This window comes from Ahaetulla prasina, chromosome 2 (genome assembly GCF_028640845.1).
Source record: "Ahaetulla prasina isolate Xishuangbanna chromosome 2, ASM2864084v1, whole genome shotgun sequence".
In the NCBI taxonomy this organism is placed as follows: Eukaryota; Metazoa; Chordata; class Lepidosauria; order Squamata; family Colubridae; genus Ahaetulla; species Ahaetulla prasina.
In genome coordinates this window covers 286,867,307-286,888,576 of record NC_080540.1, presented here as the reverse complement: position 1 = coordinate 286,888,576, position 21,270 = coordinate 286,867,307, and the positions used below count along the sequence as shown (strand labels likewise).

The 21,270-nt window shown below is 40.4% G+C and overlaps 1 protein-coding gene across 1 annotated transcript in view; it reads left to right on the top strand.

The window, feature by feature from the left end:
• DCC (DCC netrin 1 receptor) overlaps positions 1-21,270 on the top strand; it is a 926,782-nt gene that overhangs the window by 775,129 nt on the left and 130,383 nt on the right. The window contains exon 21 of the mRNA XM_058168106.1: positions 17,486-17,518. Within this exon, the coding sequence (XP_058024089.1) occupies positions 17,486-17,518 (33 nt within the window). The remainder of the gene's footprint in view (positions 1-17,485; positions 17,519-21,270) is intronic.

Sequence of the window (21,270 nt, the reverse complement as noted above, 5' to 3'; positions counted from 1 at the left end):
CGTGCTTCTGGGAGCAATGTGTGATTGCAGCTGTTTCTTCCTTTTAACTGCTAGTGGGGTTTGAACTGATTGGATATATATATATATATATATATATATATACTGATATATGTATAATATATTGTATAATATATTGACATTATTGCTCAGTCATGGCTTGGAAGAATGAAATGGTTGGGCGTGCATTAAAACCATAGAGGAATAAATGAATAGTGTTGTCCTAGCTATACTGTTGTTTCTGACCTAGGCTTAGCTCATTTGTTGTGATTCAATTTTTCAGGGAAGCGGAGATCTTTTTTTGTCTGAAATATTAAAAAATTAATATGTTCAGCTAAATTGTTTCACGATTCCACCAAAATTTAATAACATTACATTATACAAGAATTTTTTTGTTCTCTAAAAAAAACCCCAATATGTATTGTGTGCTGAATATAGATCTTTAGGGCAATATTTTATCTATAGATATTAATTTAAAACTGTATCCCATAGAGCCTAAAGATGGGAGACATGTCTTACCAGTAAAAAGGACTTGAACCATAGCTCATTCTTGTGGCATGTATATATAGTGAGGAGAAGTGGTTAAGACCAGTGGTGGATTTCAAATTTTTTTTTTACTACTGGTTCTGTGGGTATGGCCTGGTGGGCGTTGCATGGCTTGGTGGACGTGGCTTGGTGGGCGTGGTAGGGGGAGGATACTGTAAAATCTCCATTCCGTCCCCAATCCAGGGGAAGGTTACTGCAAAATCCCCATTTCCTCCCAATCAGCTGGGACTCGGAAGGCAGAGAATAGATGTCAGCAGGGCCAGTCAGAATTTTTACTACTGGCTCTCTGAGCTACTCAAAATTTCTGCTACCGGTTCTCCAGATCTGGTCAGAACCTGCTGAAACCCACCTCTGGTTAAGACACCAGGCTAGAAACCAGGAGATTGTTAATCCCATTTTAGACACAAAGCCAGTTGAGTGACCTTGGGCCAGCCACATCCTCTCAGCCCTAGGAAGTAAGCAGGGTAAACAACTTCTGAAATTTTGCTAAGAGATCTTCAGGGACTTGACAAGGTAGCCTTCAAGAATTGGACATGATTTAATGGAAGAAATCCCTCTCCCTGTCTCTTTGTCTCTGTCTCTCTCTCCCTCCCTCCCTCCCTCTCCCTTTCTCTCTCTCTAACATGATCCCTAAATGTTTCTAAGCATTAAAGAGTCTAAACCTCTAGATCTAAACTGTAGTAAAAGATCAGCAAACTCTACAAAATTCAGGTTCTGAACCATCAATTGCAACCTTTCTTCTTTCCCTAGCAGAGTTAAAGACAAGGAAAGACATCCTTTTAGCATGATTTTAGCTGAGTTAGAAAACTGTCCCAGCTGGGAGAGAGGTGGAAAATCAGAATAAAATATTCACGGGGAACAAAAGAGCTAGTTATGAAGTTGGATCCTTTTAGAGAGCTGACTGATGGGTTGATCTGAGAGTGGTAATATATTCTGAGTCTTATTGGGTTCTTGCTGTATTGTATTTTGCTGGATAGATGTGCATTCCTTCTCCTTCCTCTTTGTCTTTGGTTAATTCTTTGACTTTGTTTTACATAATAAAAAACATTTGTTTTCTTCTGCCATCAGTAACCTAAGCCCGCTAGGGAATTTATCCTCTCTGATAGCACAAATACTCTGCTAAATTACAGAAAGGGCAAGACAACCAAGAGTGTGATTTTTCACTCGCTTCCTTCTGTATAAAGATGCAGGGTGGACTTTTCTTCTTAAAGAGTGCATGGTGGTAACAGGCAGAACAAGTTCCCATGAAAGTGTGCGAAGTGGGTGAAACAATAGGACTGTCAGCAGGGATGGGCTTCAAAAATTTTAACAAGGGGTTCTCTGCCCGGTGGCTGGGTGGGCGTGGCCATGGTGGGGCCATGCCTAGTTGGCCTCCTGCAACACAGTGTGTGTGGGGGTGTTTTTGCCCTCCCCAGGCTCCAGAGTCTTTCCTCGAGCCTCCGGGAGGGTGAAAACGGCCTCCCCAGGCTCCAGAGGCCCTCTGGAGCCCAGAAATGGGCCTGTTTCTGGTCTTTCCAGACTTCTGGCAAGGCCCATTTTTTTGCCCTACCCAAGCCTCCGCGCGCACCCTGCACTTACCTGCATCCAAAATGGGCCTCATGGGGACTCCTGGGAGGGGAGGGGTGGGCGGGGCCAGTCAGGAGTGGGATTTGGGGGTTCTCCGAACTGCACAAAATCTTAGCTAGCGGTTCTCCTGAACCCCTGCGAACCCCCAGCAGCCCATCCCTGACTGTAAGACAGGGTTTAGGGATCCCTGCTTGAGAGACCTACCACATCCCCCTATATTCTCATGCAATTTACACTTGTATCACCAAATATCACATTTATTTTTTAATTTATTTATTTTTATTTTGCCACAACAATATATATAAGCATAAGCATGAAAGTAACTATATAATATATAAGCATATATATATATAAGCATAAGTATGTAATAACTATATTAGTTGGATATAATGAAAGGAAACAATAGGACAGGAACAGTAGGCACGTTTGTGCTCCTATTCACGCCCCTTACAGACCTCTTAGGAATGGGGTGAGGTCAATAGCAGACAGTTTTTGGTTAAAGCTTTGGGGATTTTGAGAAGAGACCACAGAATCAGGTAGTGTGTTCCAAGCATTAACAACTCTGTTACAGAAGTCATATTTTCTGCAATCAAGATTGAAGTGGTTAACATTAAGTTTAAATCTATTGTTTGCTCTTGTATTGTTGTGATTGAAACTGAAGTAGTCTTCAACAGGAAGGACATTGCAATAGATGATTCTGAGTTAAACACAGGTCCTGTCAAAGGCGGCGTAGTTCTAAGTTTTCTAAACCCAAGATTTCAAGTCTGGTGGCATAGGGTATTTTGTTGTATTCAGAGGAGTGGAGAACTCTTCTTGTAAAATATTTCTGGACACGTTCAATTGTATTGATGTCTGAAATGTGGTATGGGTTCCAGACAGGTAAGCTGTATTCAAGAATTGGTCTAGCAGGTGTTTTATAAGCTCTGGCAAACCATATGCGCCAATGTACAAATGATCACATGTAGAATCAGAGACACAGAGATACTGGTACCTCTTTGTAGCTTTAGTAGCATCATGTGTGGGATTTGCACCCTGATAAATGAAGCACATATGGCATTCAAAGAACCGTTAGAGGGGAGCAGTCTTTTGTTAAATTTAAATAACGATCTATTACTGACCTTCCTACTGAGGAACATCTTTGGAAGCTGACAGTTGGTGGTTGCTCTTTTTTTAGATCATCTTGTTTCCTTTCCTCCCCTTTTATAAAGCAGCTCGGATACTCTTTTATTTTCTTATAAAGGTGTGTTGTCGTTCCTGATCATTGTGGGGAAAATATTGCCTTTCAAGGAATTAGGGGGTAAAGCAACGATCAGCCCGACTGTTAAAACATGAACAGCCCTCCTATTCTTCCTACATGAAGTAGTAGGAAGGAGAGAAAAGGGAAGTTAAAGGAGGATCTGGGTCAGCCAGAACTGTAAAGAAAAGCCACTTCTCAATTTGGTTGGAAGATTTTACTCCCTTTATGAAAGAGGCAGAAAAATGCCTTCTTGCAAGGAGCAGGAAATTTATTCTCCAATACTTCTTAGCTAAATTTGCCCCCAGACTGGAACATCTAGCTAAACAGAGCCTGAAGGAAGCTTGATCATAATTGCCTCTGTTTTAAGAATCTATAATAATAATCATTTCCATGAGGTTATATAAAGCAGGGGTCTCCAACCTTGATCCCTTTAAGACTTGTGGACTTCAACTCCCAGAGTTCCTCAGCCAGCTTTGCTGGCTGAGGGACTCTGGGAGTTGAAGTCCACAAGTCTTAAAGGGACCAAGGTTGGAGACCTCTGATATAAAGGAGTCAGCTATGTTAGGGGGAGGGAGGGGGAATTGAATCTTTTAAAATTAAAGTTATTGTTTGTTTGTTTATATTTCATACTTCTTAACCAATTATTTCGCTCAGAGAGGGGCTTTGCATTAAAAACAATATTTTTTTAAAAAAATGTAAAACAACATTATAAAATTTCAAATGACGGAGAGTTGCGAGATGGGGAGATTGGCACTTGTTAATACAGTTTGGTGGGCAGATGGATGGGGGGGGGTGTCTCGTGGGGCCAAGCAAACCCATGACTTTGTGGGGCTTCCTTATCTCTGAGGGAAAGATGTTTAGGGACAGTGGCAGAACAGATCCTCTTCCTAAACCCCGTGTAAGGTCCAGCCTCTCCCCTTAATTCAAGAAAGTAAAGACTCTTCAAACTTGGTATTTCAAAAGAAACTTTTTATTGAAAAGGGGTGATAGCAGGACAGAATCAAAGCAGGCTCTGAGGTCCCTCAGGCCATACAACTAGAATAAAGGAAATTAGGAACCCTTCCCAACAGTCCGATGTGTCAGGTGTGAAGATGTTATTGTACAGGCTGCTCTGAGAAAGAGATAAGGGGACTTTCTTAGGGTCATCTTCCGGCGTTGCCGTCCATATGGCCCACCCTCCCCTTACGTTCCCCAAGAGGTGAGAAATTTCCAGGCAACTAAGGCGCCAGGAAATGGTTATTAATCAGTTGAAAGGTTATAGAAGAATGCAAGGCAGGAAATAGGATACAAGAACCAAATCTACCCTCCCTTCCTCTGAAGAATGGCAGATACACGGATTTGACACCCTGCTAGTTGAATTTCTTGACTGACATGGTCTGTAGCCCACCTCCCCTCTATACTCATAAATTCAGCCTAACTGTACTTAACCAATAGTATTCATTTCATATTCCTCATACTAAGGACTACAACTACAGAGGAATAACATCAGTTCGAAAAAGAAAAACAAGTGAGCTTTCCCCATTGCAAAGAAACAGAAAAAGTTGACCACAACAATGCAATTGTACTGTACTGTGTGTCAAAAGAAATATAGAGGGTATTGTTTTCACCCGGTTTCTTAACCTTGGCAACTTTAAGATGTGTGGACTTTAAGTCCCAGAATTCCTTAACCAGCATTGCTGGGGAAATGCAGGCTGGGAAATTCTGGGACATGAAGTCAACACATCTTAAGATCGCCAAGGTTGAGAAACAGTGGCTTCAAGTGTTTAAGGTCCTTTTCAGCCTATTTGCAGCACCAAGCAAATATCTCCTTGTCTAGCTGTATTCAGGCAGCCTGGGATCACTGCCCAAAATAATCCAAGGACTAACCTATTTTTTCATCCCCAAAGGGGGAATCATTATTGTTCTCCCCTATAGTACAGTTTCTTCAGTTTGAGGTTTGGGAATAGGACTTTCAATATAGCTTTAAGGGCTCCCATGTAGAAATGGCTTGTCCCAAACCAAATAAATATTCAAATGGTGCCTTTAATATCAGGAGACAACGTTGTTTCCTTCTTCCTGCCCTAAGAGCCTTTATTGGGCTTTACTTGTCTACCTAATTAAAACTTCAACAGATCATATCAAGCGCTTTCCTTGAATCAGGGGTGAAATCTGCTTACCTTCCCTACCAGTTCTTCTTCTTCTTCTTCTTCTTCATCATCATCATCATCATCATCATCATCATCATCATCATCATCATCATCATCATCATAATATTTTAATTTTTATACCACCCTTCTCCCGAAGGACTCAGGGCGGTTAACAGCCAGATAAAAATACAATACAATTTACGATAAAACCCATTTAAAAAACTTATTCAACCTTGGCCAAATTAAAACTATAAAGACATGATATAAAACCCCGTTTAAAATCCAATTTAAAAACCCATATTTATGCCAGAAGTGCACGCTTGGACCCTCTGCGCATGCGCAAAAGGTCAAAAACAGATTAAAACCAGGAAATAACAATGTCTAGGTGGGTGGGCAGAGTTTTGCACTGCCGCTGCAACCGGTTCTCCGAACCACGTGCCGTCACCACCACTACCGGTTCAGCCGAACCAATCCGATGGTAGCATTTCATCCCTGCCTTGAATTCGTTTTCAGCAACAAGATATGTGCCCTTAGCACACCAATGCCTCTCTGATTGTACTTGGCAAGAGACAGGATGCTGAGTCAGCTTGCTAGCCAAACTGATAGTTGAGTGGTGAGGAACAACAATATAAAGTCTGAAGCTGCATGAAGCTGCACTATTTTTTTTTTTAATCTGAGCTGCTCTGAGAGCAAATGAAATTGTGTTTTTTGTGAGATTAGAAATTATCCAAAGAATACCTTTGATGGTTGGATACCATCAAAGCCGACACTAGCCAGAGCATAGAAAAACTCAAAAGATGTAGTGCTAGATTAGAAGATGTGGGGAAACCTACCCCATAGAATTGTCAAGAGTTGGGTGTCAGAGTTCCAAGTAATGTGCAAACAGAACTCCAAGGCAAGTAGATTCCTTAAAGAACAGTTTTATGGAATATCTCATATTGGCACGGACTGGTGAAAACTGACTCTAAAGGTCCCTGCAGTTTTCATCTAATTAAAAGTAAAAGTTTTCCCCCCTTTCTCAACCAAATAGTCCCATGGCCAAATCAACGTGCTGTCCAATTGCTTGGAAACTTTACTCCTCTCTTCAGCCACCTGTGGGAATGTCCTTGATTCTCAGGGGAAACTATCTCTATTCCTCCCTATCCCTCATCACCAGTGTGGCAATGCTGAAGCCTCCAAGATGGCCTCACTCAGGCCAGCTTCAGAGTTGAGATTGGGCACGACCAGTGGTGGGTTTCAAAAATTTTTTTACTACTGGTTCTTTGAGTGTGGCTTGGTGGCGTGGCTTGGTGGGTGTGGCAGGGGAAGGATACTGTAAAATCTCCATTCCCACCCCACTCCAGGGGAAGGTTACTGCAAAATCCCCATTTCCTCCCGATCAGCTGGGAATTGGGAGGCAGAGAATAGATGGGGGCGGGGCCAGTCAGAATTTTTACTACCGATTCTCCGAACTACTCAAAATTTCTGCTACCGATTCTCCAGAACTGGTCAGAACCTGCTGAAACCCATCTCTGGGCATGACTGGATGGATAACATCAGCACATCATCTTCATCAGAAATGACCGTGCACACCCCCTTTGACAGAGTGTACAGTACAAATGTCCAGTTTCCAAGCCCGAAGCCATACTTTTCTCGGCATTGATTTTGCATGATCTTTCATGATCTTCCTGAATATCAAGACCAGCTGCTGCGGAATTAAATTATTATTATTATTATTATTATTATTATTATTATTATTATTATTATTATTATTATTATTATTATTATTATTATTATTATTATTATTAAAATTTTTATACCGCCCTTCTCCCGAAGGACTCAGGGCGGTTTACAGCCATAATAAGAAACAACAACAATATACACATAAAACCATAATTTAAAAAACTTATTATACAAATGGCCGAATTAAAACATTTAGAATAAAACCCCAAATTTTAAAATGTTAAAACATTAAAACTAATTAAAATCCTATTAAAATCCTATGCCAGTCCTGCGCGAACAAACAAATAGGTCTTCAGCTCTCGGCGGAAAGTCCGAAGGTCCGGCAATTGCCGAAGTCCAGGGGGAAGTTCGTTCCAAAGGGTGGGAGCCCCCACAGAGAAGTCCCTCCCCCTGGAGGCCGCCAGCCGACATTGCTTGGCGGATGGCACCCTAAGGAGTCCCTCTCTGTGCGAGCGTACAGGTCGGTGGGAGGCATTCGGTAACAGCAGGCGGTCCCGTAAATTGACTATCATAAACTGCCTCCCCACCCAAAAACAGTTTTAATGAATTAGCAGACCATTTAGAAGGAATGTGTTATTGAAGTTCGCATTGTTTTCTGTCCACTTAACAAATCCTCAACAGATTTTGGCAAGTTTGGATTCCCCTTTGTTAAAACCATCAACGGGGATCTAACACATCTGCAAAGAGAGAGAACAGGCTTTGATGGTTCTTCTTCTTCATCAAATCAACAAGTCAAAGAATTCCTCAAGTCAGAATTTTAGTGCATAAAGTAGGGGATATTCCTCAATTTACCATCACAGTTGAGCTCAACCTTTCTGTTGCTAAGCAAGGTAGCTATTAAGTGACTTTGCCCCATTTTATGATCTTTCTTGCCACAGTTGTTAAGTGAACCAGTGTAGTTGTTAAGTTAGTTACAAGGTTGTTAAGCGAATCTGGCTTCCCCCTCAATTTTGCTTGTCAGGAGGTCGCAAAAGGGGATCACATGACCCCGGGACACTGCAACCATCATAAATACATGCCAAATACATGCCAATTTGCAGATCACTCGCATCCTGGACATAAACTGTTTCAACTCCTACCCTCAAAACGACGCTACAGAGCACTGCACACCAGAACAACTAGACACAAGAACAGTTTTTTCCCGAAGGCCATCACTCTGCTAAACAAATAATTCCCTCAACACTGTCAGACTATTTACTGAATCTGCACTACTATTAATCTTCTCATAGTTCCCATCACCAATCTCTTTCCACTTATGACTGTATGACTATAACTTGTTGCTGGCAATCCTTATGATTTATATTGATATATTGACCATCAATTGTGTTGTAAATGTTGTACCTTGATGAAGGTATCTTTTCTTTTATGTACACTGAGAGCATATGCACCAAGACAAATTCCTTGTGTGTCCAATCACACTTGGCCAATAAAAAAAATTCTATTCTATTCTATTCTATTCTCAAGTGTCTGAATTTTGAACATGTGAGCATGCAGATGCTGCAAGGGTTGTAAGTGTGAAAAATGGTCATATTAAAGTCACTTTTTCCAGTGCTGTTGTAATTTCGGTCGCTAAACAAATGGTGGTAAGTGGAGAACCGCCTGCATAGTTTTTGTTTTATACGGATTAATATTTCAGATTCATAACCTGGGTAACAACAGTATTTACATAGTAATAGAGGAGTGGATGTTATACTCTGCTCTTTATTCCACTAGTTGTTAATATATCATTCTATATATTTGTTTTCACTCTGTTTTTGTTCTTTAAAATTTTGCTGGCCATTGATGGAGTGGAGTGGAGTGGAATGGAATGGAATGGAATGGAATGGAATGGAATAGAATAGAATAGAATAGAATAGAATAGAATAGAATAGAATAGAATAGAGCCACGTGATCTGCTGATGTAGTTGCTTTGGTAGTTGTACTTGCTTTGGCTTTCCCAAACCAGCTTGAGATTTCTTAGTTGGGTCCCATTCAAGTATTCAGTCTGTGCCTATCTGCGCACTTCAGCTAAGGGGCTAGCCATGCACATGAATGTGGCAACATATGGGAAAGAGGTAGCTGCTTTAATGAGATTTTTTTTAAAAAAAAAAAAAGATAGCTAGTCTACCCTCTCATTGGGTTCTGAAATCTCCTTTAAGGATTCGAGATTCCTGACTAGACAAGTCTTCATTTGTTTCCTTTCTGTTGTGATGAAACAAGATCTAAACGTTGCCCCTGTACCAATTTTACTTCTTCTGTGTGCAGAAGGGAAGGAAAAAAGTGTTGGACGCTTTTTAAAAAGGAAAGTGACACAGCATTAAAGTATAATAACTGCTGTGCAATGTGACACGGCGGAATAGACAGACCGGGTTATCTAATCAGCCCCGAGCAGTTAATGAATTCAGAATCATGCCCTTGGTGGAATTAATGTCAGATATCACAAAATTCTGTAGAGAAAAGAAATTTAGATCAGCCAGGAGATGCATTTAAAAAAGAAAAGGGGGGGGAGAATCCTCATTTCATTCTGTTTTCTAAAACTCTATGCAGAATATATTTAAAGCCTTGGTGTGAATATGTAATATTTTTCGACCCTAAAAGGACTGAGAGCAACCCATTAAAACTGATTTATTTTTCTCCCCAATATATCTGCTTCCCCATATATGGTGCAAAGAGCTTCTGATAGTTGGCTTACCTTCTGGATTATATAACAGTGGATTTTTCCCTTTTGGAATGCTAAAGAATATGTTTGATGTTGCATAAAAGGGAAAGGTAACAATTATTCTGTGTAGGCTCCCGCAGAGAGAGTTAAAGAGACATGGAGCCTAAAGCCTTTTATTTCACGTGGACAAAGGATGCATGAGAAAAAAACTAACTTGAGTTCTGCAGTATGCAAATATGCGCATTACAATGTTTGGAAGACTGAAATAATAACTTGCAAATTGTTGTGGTTGCCTACAGTACACGTAATCTAATGGGAAAAAAATATGCAATGCTACTTTTAAGTACCTTTTACAATTCGACAATTATTTTTTTCCAGTTAAATGTTTAGCACCCTCTTCTTTAAGTCACTGTTGATTTTTGTGACATACATTAATGTGAACCAAATAAAAATAAACACCCTTTTCGTGCCACCTTAGCTAATTCCAACCAAACTTCCAAGAAAACCCAGGTCTGTTGAGAAATGGGAATTACTTATTCCTTGAGCAGGTATATAAATTATTTTTACGTAACTGGTAACAGTGATGCAAAATTACACTTTGACGAAAGTTAGGTGTGCTTGGGTAACAATAGTCAAACAGAAGCCAGGCATTCTTGACATATTTACAAACTGACAAGAAATGTCACAACTTCCCAAGGCTGAATCGTGCAAAAAGCAAATCTTCAATTTCCAGCCTTCCATTTTGTTTTTAGCAGAAAGATATCATAGGGACTCATAGGGCCGATAGAGACTTTAGAGGTCTTCTAGTCCAACCCTCTGCTTGAGACAGGAGACCTTATTACATCCCAGACAAATCATTGTCCAATCTTTTCTTGAAAACCTCCAGCCATGGAACACCCACAGCTCTGGAAGACAATCTGTTCCATTGATTAATTGTTCTTACTTTCAGGAAAGTTATTTTGAGATTGGATCTCTCTTTAACAAGTATTCTGACCTAGGCTCCCTTAAAAAGCAGGAAGCAGGAATTGGTCCTGGCAAAACCTCTTTTATTTACACAACTGTGAATTACTTTTATTCACAGTCAGCAAGGTTTGTCCAAACAGTTTTTCAAAGGAATATTTATCAACACACCTTATCTCACTTGGCAAGCTGCCCCATAATTTGTTTCCAAATGCAGAGTAAGGCAAAACTTGGCACAGAGTCTCTTAGAATCATGAACAGAACTTTCCACTCGAAACTACAGAACAAATAAATTGTTTCCTGCAAAAGCTCCCTCCCCATTCGCTCCTCTTTTGTTTCTAATGGGAGGGGCTAATCAATTCCGAGGTGTGGCTTTACTCCCAAGTCGACCCTCCTTTCTGAGTTGTTCTTACCTTCTGGCAGTTTTGCACATGCGTACACTGGGAACAGGCTCCAGCTGTTCTTCTGCCTCACTGCTGTCTATATCACCCTCTCTCCCTCCAACACAGAGCCCTTGTCTGAGCTTTCCCCATCCCCCAGGACTGGCCCATGTTCCTTCCCAATCTCCTCACTGTCTGACTCTGCTGCCAGCTCCACTGGCCGCCGGCGGGCCACAACAACAAGCTTCCACCCATTGTTTCTTGTCTTGCCCTCTCTTCTCTGTGACAGCTCCTCAAGTACTAGAAGACAGCTATCTTGTCACACTTACTCCTTCTCTTCATTAGACTAGATATACCTAGTTTCCTTAACCATTCACCATATGGTTTAGCCTTCAGAACCCTAGTCAACTTAGTTTGTTTGTTTGTTTATTTATTTATTTATTTATTTATTTATTTATTTATTTATTTATTTATTTATTTATTTATTTATTTGATTTTTATACCGCCCTTCTCCCGAAGGACTCAGGGCAGTGTACAGGCAAAGATAAAACAGATAATATAATGAACAATTTAAAATGCAATTAAAAAACTTATTTTAAAATTGGCCTGAGAAGTAAAAAATATACAATAAACTAAAAACCCCATTTAAAATTAATTAATAAGAATTTAAAATTAATAAAATTCAATTTAAGCCAGCCCCGCGCGAATAAAAAGATATGTCTTCAGTTCGCGACGGAATGTCCGAAGGTCAGGTATTTGGCGTAAACCCGGGGGAAGTTCGTTCCAGAGTGTGGGAGCCCCCACAGAGAAGGACCTTCCCCTGGGGGCCGCCAGCCGACATTGCTTGGCGGACGGCACCCTGAGAAGTCCCTCTCTGTGAGAGCGTACGGGTCGGTGGGAGGCATGTGGTAACAGCAGGCGGTCCCGTAAGTACCCAGGCCCTAAGCCATGGAGTGCTTTAAAGGTAGTAACCAAAACCTTAAAGTGCACTCGAAAGGCCACAGGTAGCCAGTGCAGTCTGCGCAGGAGCGGTGTTATATGGGAGCTACGCGTAGCTCCCTCTATCACCTGCGCAGCTGCTCTTCTCTTTAGTTGCTCTTCTAGTTGTTCTTCTCTTCACACTTTCTAGGGCCTCAGCATCTTTTTTGCGTCCCTGTGACCAAATTGGACACAATATTCCAAGTGTGGAGTATTCCAAGTGCAAAATAACATTTCAGTATCCACATTTCTGTTGCAACATTTCCATGAGCAACTGAACATTGGAAAATGAGCAGCTCCATTCAAGAATGTAAACTAAAATTTATCAGTTGAAAAGAGTAGCCTATATTCATATCACGCCAGGAAGCGAATCCCTTGGTTTTTCAAATCACTTGTTACGAGACTGTGCTAGCTTTCACCTAGATCTAAAATTGGGAATTTGGGAAGAGTCAGACTGATGAGAATTATTCCCCTCTGCTCCAACTGTGGCATAATTTTATTCAAAACTGTCACTTCCAATTTTCACATTAATTTTAATTGCAGACTGGATTCTGTAAGGCAACTGAATATTAAAGGTCCTTATCAGGTACCTTTGCCAAGGGATGAATTTCAAACAATACACTTCCTCTGCCAATCCCTATTAAGACACTTCTTCATGTACATGGGATGAATACTATATGGATATCCTTTTGTATTCTTGGATATGTGTGAATCTTTCATTAAGTAGAATTGGAAGCAGGTGCCTATTCGGTTTCGTCCTTGGAATCCTACACATGTTCCTTTGAGGATAGGCAGGTAATCCTATTTTATCGAGTCTTCTTATTGCTTAAAGACTTCAGGTAAACGAGCCTGTTTTGGAGCATTTGTAAGGCCTACAGAGTGCTCCTGGGGGCTGGGGAAGGCAAAAACGTGATGCATGGGGGATTTGGAAGGCCAAAAACGGGCCCATTTTTCCCAAAAATGGGACATGCAGAAGGTTTGGGAGGCCTGCAGAGTGCTCCTGGGGGCCAGGGAGGGCAAAAATGTTTTTTTTTCTTGCTTACCTCTTTGAAATCTTGGTGCGTCTTATGTTCCAGTGCGTCTTATAGTCCGAAAAATAAGGTGTAAGGGTTACTTTAACATACAATACAATATAATGAAAATAGTTTTTTAAAAGAAGGAGAAATTAAAAAAAGGAAGGAGAAAGAACAGAGGGAAAAAAAGAAAAAAAAGATTTCTGACCGTTTCCAGCACCATAAAATACTAATTTACAACTTCTATTTCTTACATTACCTAGAATTATGATACTGGTACTATAACTACTCAATTATTAACTGTTCAAATGAAATTCTAATTTTTTTCCCCTATTTCGAGCATAACCACAAGAAGCAACATCACCACAGAAAGAAAGGCAAATAAATGATCTTTCTTTAAAAGAGTTTACATCGCTATCTTAACCAAATCCCAAAAGACTGTGCAGTCCTTAACTGAAAATGGGAGCAAGAAAAGATTCAGGATAGATTATGAAATCTCCCAGGGTATATTTATTAGGTTTTGTGGTGTTGGAGAAGACTCTCAAGAGTCCCTTCAAGCGTCAGGAGATCAAATCAATCAATCCTAAAGAAAATCAACCTGATATTTTTTTTGGGGGGGATGGGGAGACAGATATTGAAGCTGAAGCTCAAATACTTTGTCCACCTAAGGAGAAGAGAGGAGTTGTTGGAAAAGACCCTGATGCTGAGAAAGACTAATGGTGTTGTGTCTGCGCCCCCCGAGCCGGGCCTTGTGCCAGAAAGTGACTTGAAAAGTGAGGGGGAAGGGCCATCAGGACTTACCTCAGGAGCACCGGCTTCCTTGGCTCAACTCCAGGAGCCAGAGGCAGGCCAGGTGGAAAAGATAACGAGGCCTCCGTCCCCTGACTCTTCGCCCCACCCCCGGCCACACCTCCAGACCCAGCTGATGGCAATCAGGCCTGGCTGGACCCTAGGTTTCGTAGGCAGGAGAGACGGGAACAACAGAAGCAGGGGTGGGGCAGGCCTAGGAAGTGCTGAATCATGGAGCCACACCCCACAGGATATAAAGGCAGCAAGAGCTGCTGTGCCTTTTCGTAGCAGGCAAATTAACTGCTTAACTAAGAGCTGAAGTTTGTTCCTGGGTGACTCATCGGCGTTGAGGGAGATAACAGAGACACTTGGCAGACGTTCGCTATTTTGCTGCCAGAGCTGATAGTGTCAGGAATTAAGCCATTGCTCGGATGGAGGCAAAGGGGGACAGAACAAATGGCAAAAGGAGAAGAGGTCAGCAGAGAATTAGATGGTTAGATAGTATCATTGACACAGTGAATATGAATTTGGACAAGCTCTGGGAGACACTGAAGGACAGTGGGGCCTGGCGTATTGTGGTCCATGAACAATCAGACACGACTTAGCGGCTGAGCAACAGCAACAGTTATATAGCTTTAACCTTGCAAGATTCGGTCTACTTGGTATAAGCAAATAAAGTTTCAAACTTGAATGGATCGCGCTGTGTCATTTCTCAGACATCAGACTGCTATTTTCCATCCCATTATGTCAGGAATACTTTTATATTGCCTTGATGCAAATATGTTCCCTTTTATTACATCTAACAGTTGGACGGAGGAGGGATATTTTTGTAAAATAGGAAAACTAAAATCGAGATCTTTGCTCCTGCCCTGAGAATTTGAAAATGGAGAGTGTTGGATATATTGTCAGAGCATTGCAATTGATAGAGAGAGTATTCCTACATCTCGGCCAACTCTTCAGTTAGGCCAAATTTAAGAAAATCTGCCAAATGTGATTTTTTTAAAATCATACTTGGGATTCTGGCTGCCACTTCAACATAGAAAAAGAAATGGAACTGCAGTTACTTGTTATAAATGCCAAAGCAGAACTGAACGAAAAAACAAAAAACAAACCCCGCCAAAAGCAAAGAAGAAAAACCCAATTGTCCCTGCCTGACTACAATACATGTTTTTCTTTAATCGTGTGAAAACAGTTCCTAAATACTCAGATCTTGAAGGTTTTCCTCAGTAGAACTCAAAAAAAAAAAAATGCAATGCAAACAAATGGAGAAAATGTACCCAGAAACAAACTGGCAACCAATGTCGTTCGTGAAGCAGAGCATAACATGCTCTGTTCTAAGAGACACATAACTGCCAGTGCTGTTGCAATCTGTACCAGCTGAAGATAGTCCTATTCGGAAGTCTCTTTGACACAGTGTGAGGAATCACGAAGATGAGTTAACTTAGATCTAGGAAGGTCATGTGAAGTGTCCACTGATTTGGATAGGAAGAGAGTGAAGAGGAACAAGATTAGACAATTAGGGCCCAGTGATAGCCCTATTCAGAAGTCTCTTTGACACATGGCTGCCAAATAGAGATACTGTACAGCAGAGGTGTCAATCTCAATTTCACTGAGGGCCGCATCAGGGTTGTGTTTGACCTCGGGTGGCTGCGTGGGCATGGCCAGGGTAGGTGTGACCAGCTCACTGTCACTTGTGTCGGGGAGCCTGTGGTAGCCCGAGTACTTTGAGAGTGAAAACAGACCTTGGGAGGGCCAGACCTTGGGAGGGGAAGGTCCTTCTCTGTGGGGGCTCCCACACTTTGGAACGAACTTCCCCTGGGCTTACGCCAAATACCTGACCTTCGGACCTTCCGCTGCGAACTGAAGACACATCTTTTCATTCGCGCGGGGCTGGCTTAAATTTTAAATTTTAAATTTTAAATTACATAAATTTTATCGATTTTAAATTTTTTTACTAATTTTAAATGGGGTTTTGGTTTTTATAAATTTTTAAAGTTCTAGGCTAATTATAATAAGTTTTTTAACTTGCATTTTAAATTGTATACTGTAGTGTCTGTATTTTATTGTTGCCTGTACACCGCCCTGAGTCCTTCGGGAGAAGGGCGGTATAAAAATCAAATAAATAAATAAATAATAATAATAATAATAATAATAATAATAATAATAATAATAATAATAATAATAATAATAATAATAATAATAATAATAATAATGCACGACCTTCCCGAGGTCTGTTTTCTCACTGGCAGAGTTTCAGGAGGCTGTCGCAGCCGAAAATGGAGCGGGCCTTGAGTTTGACACTCCTGCTGTACAGCATTGTTAGGTCAGGTGCCTGGGAAACTTTTTTTTAAACTTCTGTCAAATATTTTGAAACAAGATGTCCATGGAGATTCTCAATCATTCAAATCATGGTTGTCCCAAAGGTGCTTTTCTTCAGAACTGAAGAAGCTTCTTTTAATGTATCCAAAGATTTTAGTTGTAAATTTCCCCTCTCATTATATAAAAGATCTTTATAAGTAATCATTTCTTGTTCCTATTCTATATTTATATTCTCTACTGCATGCTGAGGACTTGCCCATATAGGAATTTTATAATTTAACTTATAATAATATGTTTTCCAGACACGCAGAAGAGAAATTCTCAACGTATGATTCTTAAAATCTTTATCTACTTTCTTATCATACAATAAATATGCATGCCAACCATATAATAAATCATAACCTTCTATATTCAAAATCCTTTCCTCCGTCAAATTAAACCAATCACTTATTACCGAAAGAACAAATGCTTCATAATACAGTTTTAAATTAGGCATTTTTAATCCTCCTCTTTCCCGTGTATCTTGTATGAACTGAAGAAGCTTCTTGAATGAGAAGCGAAAAGTTTTCAAGGGGGGGGGGGAAACCAAGAAAGCTCTTTTGGAAAAGCACCTCTGGGTTTTGAAACAACAAGATAATGTTTAGAATTCCATGTGATTTTGAACTTGACTTGGGTTATTGTCTACAGTTTAATAAAGAGTTTGTGGCTGTACTTCAGGATGTAAAAATCTTAGGCATTTCACCTAATAATAATTATTATTAAAAGCCAGAGAGATCTCTTTTTGAAAGGGCTTAAAATGTTAACTACTTCAGTCAGAACTAGCTTTCAGAACTATCACACAGGAGGATTCACGTCTAATTATTCAAAGGAACAATCTCTCTTCCATCTCATTTTCACATTTAATTAAGCTTTCCAGATGATACCTCACATCTAAAAGGAAAACAATGTGGATTACTCCCCCATTCAGAAAAGCAACATCTAACTTCATTAGTAGTGAGTCACAGATGAGCCGAGTCACACTTGTGCTTCCAGCCCCTCAAAATGACTCTGAGAAACGCTAAAATCTCGCCTTTTCTGCCCACCAATCTGCCGAGGAAAAGTGTGAAGTGGCACCATCTTGAAGTAAAACTTGGTTAACAGAATTGTTGACTTGATGTGTCAATGTACATCCCAGAAAGTGTCAAAAATCTGACAATATTGTATTTGCTTTTCAGTGGAACATCCTGACAAAATGGCTAATGATCAAGGTAAGATGTTCTTTCTATATCTTCTTTCCTTTTGGAATCCATGCCCAATCCTTAGCTTTCTCTCCCTTGCGTTCACCTCTTCACCTGACTAGCACACCTGATGAGCAGGCACCGGCATGATAATTAATCTTGTTAATGAAGTTCTGCTCACAGGAGGCAACTGTTTTGATGGGAGAGATGTAAATTTCCTGGAGAGGAAATTGTTTTGTCTGTTCTGAAGGACCAATTAAAATGTCAGGCTCCTTTGTATGTTTTTCCCCCTGTCTCCCTGCTATGCTTTGAATAATTCACATTAAGTATAATTAAGCCCAGCATAATTTCCATAACATACATACTTTTGTGGATGATAGATTGAATTTCCGAAGCATCTTGGTAAGGTACAAGCCCGTATTCATACACTTACGATAGGGAAAGATAATAAATCACTTTCTCTCTCAATCTGGAGCCCTTACTCAATAAAACATGACAAACTTTAATCAACTTTTTGAGACATTGTATTGGTCACTTTTCTTACGCTTTTTTTTTTTTAAAAAAAGGACATTTGTTCTTTTTTATTATTATTTCTTCCACTTGATAGTTTTTCACTTTAGGTTCATGTTACAAGAACACAGAAATGTGAGTTGGTAACATTTTGGTTCCCGCTTGCTAAACTGAAAAAAACCCTAGGAGGCTGTTTTTTTTTTTTTTAAAGATTCTGAAAATTGACTTTTCTTGCCATTTGATCCCACTGATTTAGCTGCAGAAAATATCACATCATATTGAAGTTCATAGCTTAGTTTCGTGTGTGCTAAAGAATCCAGTCTAGAGAAATGGTGTTTATTGAATTCATTCTCATAATATGCAAATTGGGTCTTAGAATAATCCATTGTCTACCTAGTTATATTCTAAAAATTAAAATGTTCTTCCAAAAGCTGCAAGGACATCAAAAATCACATTACAATGAGAAAATGTTGCGTTGTGGCATCGGATGAATTTATCTATGAGTAAAAAGGTGGCTCAGTGGCTAAGATGCTGAGCTTGTTGATCGAAAAGTCGCAGTTCAGCGGTTCGAATCCCTAGTGCTGCGTAGTGGGGTGAGTTCCCATTACTTGTCTCAGCTTCTGCCAACCTAGCAGTTCGAAAGCACGTAAAAAATACAAACAGTAAAATAGGGACCACCTTTGGTGGGAAGGTAACAGTGTTCTGTGCGCCTTCGGCATTTATTCATGTCAGCCACGTGACCAGGGAGACGTCTTCGGACAGCGCTGGCTCTTCAGCTTTGAAATGGAGATGAGTACCGCCTCCTAGAGTCAGGAACAACTAGCACGTATGTGCGAGAAGAACCTTTACCTTTACCTTTAAAACCTGTAGCATGCCCAGAGAGAAACAGACTGGATCTTTCTGCTAAGAAATGACTTTTATATTCTGACTCAAGGATCTAGCCTTTCTCTCTAGATTACACAGTACAGCGCCAATGCAGTGATGCTAATATTTGCTTTGGACCTAAGAATCTAAGATTCCAACAAATGTAATTTTGAAGTTGGCACTCAATGGCCCATAGAGAGCCCATAAATCAGCTGACAGAACAACAGTGTGTATAAAATCTTGACAAATGTTATATCCATGCACATATGATCAGCAATCCCAGAGGTGACAATAAAGCTTTTGACTGATGTGGCAGGGCAGGACTAGATGAGCTCACTTCTCTGTTACACCTTGTCTGTCTTTCAGAATCTTCTCTAGAAGTTTTTAATTTTATGGCTAAATGTTTCCTTGGAGTCAGGAATATATATATATTCAGTCCCAATATAAAGCCAAATTTGAAGCGAAGAGTCATGACACCTTCAAATATTACTTTTCGAAAAAGAAATCTACAGAATAGACCAAATGAACCCATGCAAACTTTTTTTTGCTAGAGTTTGCAACTCCATTTCCAGAATTACACAAGTAATTATATAAGACAGAGAATTTACCACTCTCTCAATATAGACCGATTCAAAATAATCCGAGCTATTTAAAAAATAAAATCCAAAAACATATGTTTTTTTAAAAAAAAACACAATCTGTGTTTGGAGATCATTTTTCCAACCCAAAGTTCTTTAGGGACAGAATAACTTTCCCCAAAGCAACAAGATCTTCAAAAGAAGTAAGACAGTAAGACAGAAAAAGGAGATTGGAGATCTTCCACTTTTCCCTTTTCTCACAACATTTTAATTGATTGCGTGCCATTCAATCATCTTTGAGTCTTAGTGACCACATAAATAGATTTTCTATATGATGATCTGCCCCCAAACCTGATCCTTCATGTCTTCCAATGGTGTAGTATCACTGGTTGCATTGATTTCATCCACCCTGTTTCTGGTTGTCCTCTTCATCTCTTTCTTTCCATTTTTCCTGGCATCAGAGCCTTCTCCAAAGAGTTAGATCTTTGCATAGTATACTCAGATATATTTGAGCCTCATTATTTGGGTCGTGAGTGAGAATTCTGGGTGGGCTTCTCATAATTGGAATGCTAATAAAAGGGAGAAAGAAGGGGGAAATTCCAGAATAATGAAGAGAGAGAGGGAAGGAAGGAAGGAAGGAAGAAAGGAGGGAGGGAGACAGAGGGGGGGGGGGAAGCTATGTTCCCCAACTCAGATTTTAATCCTGGCCTAAAACTAATTAAGAAATCTAATCAGGCTAGAATTAAATCCACTTGCATCTTTGGTTAAAGAATTTCACAGTAGACTCCAACAAACACTATTGTTTTAGTGTAGTGTCGGCAAACCTATGACATGCATGCTGGAAGCGGCACGCAAAACCATCCTGCGAAGAATGCACGGCCTCACTGGCTCCCATTCTGCATTCCTATGATCACACGCGCGCTGGTCAGCTGGCCATCGGGTGCGCGGGAACAGAGGAACCCGGAAGAGCGGTGTTCTGGCACACATGCACAGGTCAGCGCTTGACCTTCTAGACTGATGTTGCGTGCATGCGCGATGGCCAGTTGTTCGTCAGCGCGCTTCCATGCCAGTATCCGGGTGTTCGGGTGCTGGCTCTCGCATGTGCGATGCACCACTGCTTTTCCGTGTATCGGTGCTCCCATGCACGCGAAGGCCAGCGGGGCTGTGCATACCTTGCAAGATGGTTTCGTGTGCCACTTCCGACATGCAGGTCGGCACATGGGCACGTCAAAGGTTCGCCATCACGGTTTTAGTGTATCACTTTTTAAGGCTGTTTTTTTAAAAAAATAACAAAGACTTTTTTAAAGTAAAAACAAAAAAACACCATTAATTTATAATCCACACTTTCCACTATACAGTATATACATACTGTGTATACACAACACATACCGACACAGAGAGAGATGTATAAACAAGGACTTAGGTTGGGCTTCTATCTCTCCTGTCAATCTGTGTTTGCTAAATACTCATGATTTTAAAAAAGTCACCAATGTTAGTACCAGTTATAAATAGAATACCAATTTACTGTATTTGCTCTGACTACACATGTTAGAACACAAAATAGGTACCGTTTCCCTTCCATCATGGTAGCAATTTTGAATAAATATAAAACAGATCAAAGGCAAAGATTTTCTATTATTTGGGTGACAGTACAGCTAATTCTCCTGCCCACGTGCTACCACCACAAAAAACTGAAATTTGAAAAGCAACATGATAGAAGAGCAAGAGAAAGTGTTTGAAAGCTAGAGATGCATTTATCGTGCACTTACTTTTGTTGCATAAAACTGTTGCTTTGGTAAGTGGTGTTCACTGCCAGATTGGTTTCAATTT